We start from the raw sequence: 8,360 nt of genomic DNA on the forward strand, positions 1-8,360 counted from the left end.
TGAGACAATAGGCAAAAATTTACATGCTTTTCTCGATGCTTTCCCTTTTGATGTCACCATTCGAAAGATAAGAATCTTTCCAGTAATGTTCCATAAGGTCTTCATATAACTTATCCATGAATTATTCATGTTCATAATTCTTATTTTGTATGCATTGTATTTGTATTATGATATATGATATTTTGATGAACCCACTAAGCTTTATGCTTACAATTTATGATTAAGTGTTTCAGGTAGTTCTGCTGTCATAGAAAAGTGTCCAACCTGAATGTACTGCATGTTCATCATTGTTGATTTCATGATTTAGACATTCGTTGTTTTATGATGATTTTGATATATATATATATATATATATATATATATATATATATATATTTACAATATGGTTTGAGGATGAGTAAATTACACGAATGGTCCTTATGCTTTAGGGTAATTTACGCGTTTGGTTCCTAAATTATTTTTTAACTCGGAAGGTCCCTACTGTTTGTTTTTGTTACACGCCTGGTCCCTATCTTACCTAAAAAAAACTATTTTGCCCTTGATTTTTTTTTTTAATATTTAAATAAACATACCCTAAACCCAACCCTTCACCTTACCTTATCTGTCCCACATTTTTTTTATTTAAATAATAGTCATTTTAGGTAAAACAGAGACCAATCGCGTAACAAAAACAAATAGTAGGGACCAAGCGCGGAACAAAAACAAACAATAGGGACTTTTCGAATTAAAAAAATAAGTTAGGGACCAAACGCGCAAATTACCCCAAACCATAAGGACCATTCGTGTAATTTACTCGTTTGAGGATTTTAAAACACTTTGTTACCTTGGTCTTTTATGGAAAACAGTTTTAAATGTTTTACTTATGTTTTTAAAATGAAAAATGTGGTTTATAAAATTAAGGACATCACAATTAGGCCTACGATTAATGTAAGATAATGCTGTTAGACAAAAATATAATAGAACAATGAATTTTTAGAAGAAAAAATATTTTTTCATAATAGATATTCTCTGTCAGATAAAAAGACATCATAAAATTAATGTAAGATAATATAATCCGTTAGATAGAAAAAATATATTACAAATGATTTTTTTTAAAATAAAAAACAATGGAGTAATAAAAATAAATGTTAGGGCAATTTTCAAAGTGGTGCTAAATTTAAGATTTTTCATAACATTAATCTCAAGATTAATGTAAGATAATACGATCCGTTAAACAGACAATATATATTAAAATAATCTAACATAATAAATGAAAATCAATTTAGCCAAATGTCATGTTTTCATTGAATTTGACACATGTCATTTTTTAAAAGTTTTTGAATTATTTTTTTTTCCACTTGTCATTTTCTTGTATTTTTAATTTTTTTAAATTTAAAATCCACATTTTAGTTATATTTATATATGTAAAGTAGATCATTCTATTAAATTTCGTAATAAATATTTTACAACCTTTCAAATATCTTACATTATATATTAATATTTATTATATTTTTATGTAAAATTATTACTTTAAAAAATATGTAATGCTTATAATTTTATATTATATTTTTTTTATAAACCTGTGTAATACACGGGTTTCGCACCTAGTAATATAATATTAAAAATATATGTTTTAAACAAATCTTTATATTTTGATAATATTGGAAAAAATCATCATATTTAATGCCAAAATATAAATAATTATTGGTTTTTGATATTTAATTAAATAAAAAATACAAAAGACTGTTACAACTTACAACCAATATAGTTTTTATATTTTCATTTTCTAAGTAAAAAAAAAAAAACCCCACCTAAATCGAATCGAAAAAGGAGCAAGTTACCATGGCAATCTTTCAAAAACGATCCCTAACCTCAATTGACGTCTCTCTCCATCTCTTTGGCACCCGCCGTCGTCAACGGACTGCCGCATTCCGTTCGCCGGAAAACCACAAGCATCACCATTTCAGTGTACGTGGAAATCCTGAAGATGACAAGCGTAGGTTCCCAAACTGTCACCTGATTTCTATACACAATCTCTATTCCTTTAGCTTCTAATTTTAACTTCGTTTGTTTCACTATGTTTGATTCATATATATTTACGTGTATATAATTTTGAACAAAAAACAGCTATTGATTGCCACTGAAGATCCGCATCTTCTATTTCATCGGCTGTTCAACAACAGTTTCCAAACCCTAGGCTTTATCAAGGATCGCATTTCTCAGATCTTTATAGACGTTTTATGCTACACACGCTCTAGCGCATATCTGACTGATACGAGGTAACTGACGTAACTTAAGTGCTCTTGGTTTTTCCAAAGAGCTACTATATTTGATTTCGATGTCAATCGAGTTCACTTTTTATCTTCTAAAGTCATGGATTCTGAAGAAACCTATAAACATTTGTACCTTGAAGCCTACAATTGCAACAAATATACAAATATATGCATTTGAAATATACAGATTTCACTTACAAAAGATTCGAATTTGGATATTTCTTTCACTCTCTTGCACATTTTCATCTTTGACACTCTGTTCATTCATACCCTGCCAAAAAACATGTTTGCATCATCAATCTATCTCACAGTACTTGCATTCATACATTTTGACCTTCATTTTCAAAGCATTTGGCTTGTTAGTGTTCTATAATTGATGTGAATCAATCTAAAGTACCAAAGTAAATGCATGTGTAGGACTTCCAGGAACAATGATCTATTCCCATTTGCTTTTCAAGATCTTCTTGAAGCAATTGGAAGTAAACATCAACAGAAAACACAAGATTTTTCAGCACCTGATAAAGATTCCGGGGGTGGTGGTGGTGATCCCGAAGTGGTCTTCAATGTGTTGGATGCCATTCTTAAGTGTAGTTTGGAGAGGTTGAAACATATGAGGTCAGATTAGCTACTTTTTCTTACTATGTAACTTCACAAGCTATCCAAATCCTTCATTGTGTTAACATTGATATAATTTTCAGGGAAAGCATGTCATGGGCACATATAGGCCATTACAACTACAAATTAAAAGCAGGATACAGTCAACATATAGACACAATTAGGAATTTAAGTTTAGAGGGTAGATTAGGAGTAGCATTGAGGCTAAGAAGCAAAATGATACATCAAGGTATTTTTCCCGATGTAGTTACACATAACTACCTCATTAATGGATTCTGTAAAGTCAATGCATTTGAGAAAGCAGAATGGCTTGTAACTCAGATGAGTTTGTGGGGCCCATCTCCTAATGTTGCTACCTACAACACTTTAATGAAGGGTTATTGTGCTTTTGGTGATACAGATAAAGCTCTAGATCTTATTTCAGCTATGAACTATGGGAAAGTAAAACCAAATGTAATCACTTACACTATTCTAGTACATGCACATTGCAAGAAAGAGAAGTTAGAAGAAGCTAGGGCACTTCTATTGGAATTAACAGATGAATATAGTGAAAAGACTGTTATAGCCTCAACAATTCTCATGGATAGTTCTTTCAAGAAAGGAGATACATCTCTTGCTTTTACACTTTGGAAAGAGATTTTGAGTAAAGAAGTGGATGTTGTTGCATATAATGTTGTCATCCATGGATCTTCTTTGAGATATGATTTGATTCTTGCATATAAATACATAAACCAAATGCTAAAAATCGGTTTTCTTCCAGATAATTTCACCTACAACACTCTTATAAACACACTTTGTAAGATGAAAAGAATCGATGAAGCTGTTTATCTCTACAAAGTCATGTCAAAAATGGGTGTTACTCCAGATAAAATCACATACAATATACTAATCCAAGGGTTATGTAGACTTGAAAACGTGGTAACAGCTCACGAGTTACTTAATTCCATGTTGGAAAAATCAATGATTCCTCCACTGCTGACGTGGAACCTTGTCATTGGTGGATATGGTAGACATGGAGATAAGCAAAACACATTACATATAATGAATCAGATGATGGAATATGGTGTTTTGCCTAATGTGTTTACTTATAATGCTTTGATTCACATGTTTATAACACGTAGAGAAATATCCAAGGCTCATTTGGTGATGAAGGAGATGATTTCATCTGGTCCTTTGCCTGATACAGTGACTTATAATTTGTTGGTAGGGGCAGAATCGGAATTTGGACATCTTTATTCGGCTGAGCAAATTCATGATGATATGTTGGAAAGAGGGTATGAACCGGATGTTATTACATATACAAAATTGATAAAAGGGTTTTGTATGAGAGGTAAAATCGAAGATGCAGAGAGAATTTTTAGTTTTCATATGCTAAAAAAGTGTAATAATTTAGTGATTGATCATTTCCCTTTTCAAATACTTATTAAAAAGTATTTCAAGATTGGGAATCTTGATGGGGCTTATGGTGTTTATCAAAAGTGGTTGAGAATTGATCAAGGCCAATGATTTTATAATGAAGTACCCTAAACCCTAAACTCTAAACCCTAAACCCTAAACCCTAAACCTTGAACACATGGAGGTGCGGCTTATTGAAATTGCAATGTGTGTTATTCTTGAGGCTGCAAGTCTTTCTTCTGTTGTATTATTGATGGTATGCTTTTTTTTTTTTTTTTTTTTTTTTTTTTTACTTTTGTATCTTTTTTTGTATTATGAATGTTTCATGTTTTATGTAGTTGTTTACTTGTATTTATCTTTACATTGTTATATACAGAAAATTTTCAAGAATTACAATTTCCAACATGTAATGTAATGCTTGAGAAAATGTTGAAGAAGGTGATTTGCCAACTGATTATTGCTCACACCTTGCATCCAAGGCTTCTTCTGCATCATTATGAGTGACATGAGGTAAGATTTTAGCCTTTTTAAAGTTAAAGTAAAATTGTTAAAAGTTATATATTAAATTATTAATTATAGAAACTATGTAGGGAAGGTGCTTAAGCATTGAAGCTGGGGGAGATGAGATCTCTCTTGAAGGAAAAAAGAAATTCTCATAACTAAAGATCATCAACAAAGCTATATGATGTACATTTTATGTATGTTAATAACACAATTTTTTCATTATTGTTATTTTTACTTTTTTCTATCATATGTTTCCAGTTGTATGTAGCCTTTATATTAGGTCCAAATGTTATGTTTGGTTATGGTTATGGTTATTCTATACATAAATTTGATTCTACAAAAAGGAATTGAGGACATGATTTTTTTTAGAAGTATTTTGGAAAGTGGCAAAATCCCTTGTAGTTAAAATATATTTGAGCTCAAATGAATTCTTACAATTGTAGTTCTAAAAGGTCAAAACTCAAAATCAGCCATAGACTAACCAAAGCGGTGTGGTTTTTATTTTGTTTTTGTCGTTTGTTTTCATCACAACTTGCGGTTTTTCATCTTCTTTTAGGCTCCCACTATCCACATAATCCATCTATCTTCAAAATGAAAGCCAAGATATGGTGAAACCCTAATCTAAAATCCATGAAAACTTAAAAGCATGTTTAGATTTTATAATGGAAAATAGCTTTACATTTGATTAGGACATAAATAAATACTAATAATCAGTTTCTTTGAAAGGGATTGTAGAACTGTATGATAATTTTTCTTTTTTCTAGTTAATCCATGCTTGTCTTTTATTCATATTTTCGTAAATCACTACGCTCATTAGATCTTTGTGTTGATGCTTATCCTTGTACTTGGCGTCTATGTTCAACCATGTAGGGTATTTGATTTTTTTTGTTTGCGTTATCCATTTAATTCTTGGCTTCAATTTCTTATAGCATGCGCTCTCTTTCTTCCTTAAAAACCCATTCACCTTGTTAACCTTTGATTCTTTGACCAATACATCTTTCTTCGTCACATTAGGAATGGACAAGGGCCCGAGCCGATCATCGGAGGTTAAAGGATATCTAAATTTATGAGCGATTTTAGATCGGTCGAAAATATTTTTGGAGTAAATTTGAGCATTATGATTAATTAGCTTTGTTGTGAAGAATGTTATGGTCTTCACATCTTTATATATAGTGGTTTGATAAGGTGTTAGATAAGAGTTCGATATTTTTATAGAAAATTGTGGTAGGTGGATGTTAAGTAATAGTTGTTTGTATTCATAAAGAGTCGTGATAGGTGGGTGTTAGATAAGAGTTGTTTGTATTTATAAAGAATTATGGTAAGTGGATGTTAGATGAGAGTTGTTTGTATTCATAAATAGTTGTGATAGGTGAGTGTTAGGTAAGAGTTGTTTGTGTATATAAAAGTTGTGGTAGGTAGGTGTAAGGTAAGAGTGAATTGTATTCACAAAGATCATTTTCCCATGTGAATATATATTAAATAAGTGATGGTTGAAAGAAATGTAACCATAACTAAAATAAAATCTCTCTAAACTTAAAAAAAAATGGTTGCATGTTGTGTCGAGTTTGGCGGGTTTTTATGTAGCTCTATTGGATGAATGTGGTACTAGCATATTTCATCTTAAATCCTTAAAGAATATATATATATATATATATATATATATATATATATATATATATATATATATATATATATATATATATATATATATATATATATATATATATATTCAACATTGTTCTCCCAAAAACACTAAAAACGGCAATGGAAGCTTTGTCATTAGAATAAACTCAAAAACCATTTTAACCAATCAAGGATTATTTTGCAAATCATGAAAATATTAAATCAACCATAGAAAGAAAAAGAGTTACAACCTTTGAAGACTTTGATTCCTTTCGGGAGGTTAGAAGTTGATGAAGATGTCAAACAACTCAAAATGGAGCTTCTCTAGAAATATCAACCAAGCAAGAGTAAACAACCAAAGATGTTAATCTTCACTTATATATAAGTTGTTCTTAATCATTAAGAAACATACCAAATAAATCTTAAGAAGAAGAAACTAATAGCTACTTAATTTATGCACCAAATTGCAATAGAGATAAATAGATAGATAGATAGATAGATAGATAGATAGATAGTGTGTGTGTGTGTGTGTGAGAGAGAGAGAGAGGGCATGAAGCCTATAGTTTCGGCAGCCCAAAAGGAGAGAAAAAGTGATGAAAAACTAGCTAGTTTTTCACTCTTACTTTTCCTTTTATACTTAGCCACACATGTGAAGGACAATACCCCATTAAGTGTACAAATAAGGACATGTAAGGAATGCATGCAAGCAACACAAGTCAACCAAGTCACAATCCCACCCCTCAAAAGGGATCTACATTTTTGGTGTGATCTTTATTCAAGCTCCTAACTAACTAGTTACAAGTAGTAACAAGATGATTACTCAAAATGACCAAATAATTGTACATGACTCATATATGCATATTATATGAATGTAACTAGTTATTTTTTTCTCTTTTATTATTATTTCCTAGAAACAATAATTCTCAATATGTTGGTAAAATATTATTTTCACAAAATAATAATTTTCCAATTAATTCAAGTGTTGATTATATTTATTAATAATCAAATTCTAATAATAATTAATAAGTAGTAACTTGCTATAAGGTGTGACCCTATAGAATCATATGTTATTAGCAAATATCATTCTATAACGACTCTTGGGCATATAGATCTTTCATATAAATTCTCATATATATAGTTCTAAAATGTTAAAACCAGCCACAGACTAACCGAAGCGATATGGTTCTTATTTTGTTTTTGTCGTCTTCATAACCGGCTTCGGCTAATCTTCTTTCACACTCTCACAACCAGCATAATCTATCTATACTTCAAAATGAAAACCAAGATGATGAGACCTTAATCTAAAATATGTGAAACCTTAAATAAAATTTAATGATATATAAAATAGGTGATCTTGTGATTTTGATTATTCTTTGTTTTAGTTTATCCTCACCATGGTCGCTAATGAAACTAGTCATCTTTGTTTTAGTTTATCATTGTAATAAAGAAGGTTTATATCTTCACGAATCATCTGCACCAGGATATGTGTTTATTTCTTCTTATAAACCATAAATTTTCTTTATTTTTTTCCGGTTTCATGGATGAATAGAGATGTACAAGGAGGTAGGGCTTTCGTGCGCCCGAAGTGCTACCTAGGCGGCAGGCGAGCATCAATGGACCCATCAAGATTTAAATATGCCAATTTGAATCTGGACCTCAAAGGAGCTATATTTTAGCCGGATTTTGGGTCGACTATCGGGTTTTTTTAACAGGAAAATATGTGAAGATTCCAACACTTAATAAAATGTAAAATCATACTTAGATTCCATTAATGGAAAAGAGCTTTACATTTGATTAGTACATAAAGAAATAACACCAATCAGTTTCTTTGAACGACCATTCTAGAAAATCATGTGCGGATTTTTTTCCCATGTTTTTCTTTTACTCATTTGCTTCACAAATCAAAACACTCAATAAATCTTTATATTTACGCTCATCATTATACTCAAAGTCTCTGATCCACAATTTAAT

At 30.6% G+C, this 8,360-nt stretch overlaps 1 protein-coding gene across 3 annotated transcripts; it reads left to right on the plus strand.

Moving 5' to 3' along the window:
- The first annotated feature begins 1,839 nt into the window (after positions 1-1,839).
- Positions 1,840-5,174, plus strand: LOC145052674 (Tetratricopeptide repeat (TPR)-like superfamily protein). 3 transcript variants are annotated; one of them, XM_079000529.1, is made up of 6 exons: positions 1,840-1,975; positions 2,107-2,258; positions 2,670-2,867; positions 2,951-4,518; positions 4,639-4,772; positions 4,842-5,174. In XM_079000529.1, the coding sequence occupies exons 1-4, from the start codon at positions 1,967-1,969 to the stop codon at positions 4,371-4,373; spliced, it is 1,782 nt and encodes a 593-aa protein (XP_078856655.1). In that variant the 5' UTR covers positions 1,840-1,966; the 3' UTR covers positions 4,374-4,518; positions 4,639-4,772; positions 4,842-5,174. The 3 variants fall into 3 exon arrangements, with proteins under 3 accessions (XP_078856655.1, XP_078856654.1, XP_078856656.1); XM_079000528.1 differs by having other exon boundaries at positions 4,853-5,174; XM_079000530.1 differs by having other exon boundaries at positions 4,858-5,174.
- The last annotated feature ends 3,186 nt before the right edge of the window (positions 5,175-8,360 follow it).

Source organism: Lactuca serriola, chromosome 5, assembly GCF_051521515.1.
Source record: "Lactuca serriola cultivar US96UC23 chromosome 5, Lser_US96UC23_V15, whole genome shotgun sequence".
NCBI classification, from domain to species: domain Eukaryota; kingdom Viridiplantae; phylum Streptophyta; class Magnoliopsida; order Asterales; family Asteraceae; genus Lactuca; species Lactuca serriola.

Bases quoted from the DNA above. Each gene is read 5' to 3' on its own strand.
- LOC145052674 (XM_079000529.1), top strand. The intron at 2,259-2,669 runs GTAACTGACGTA...ATGCATGTGTAG, and splicing joins GCATATCTGACTGATACGAG to GACTTCCAGGAACAATGATC. The intron at 2,868-2,950 runs GTCAGATTAGCT...TATAATTTTCAG, and splicing joins GAGAGGTTGAAACATATGAG to GGAAAGCATGTCATGGGCAC.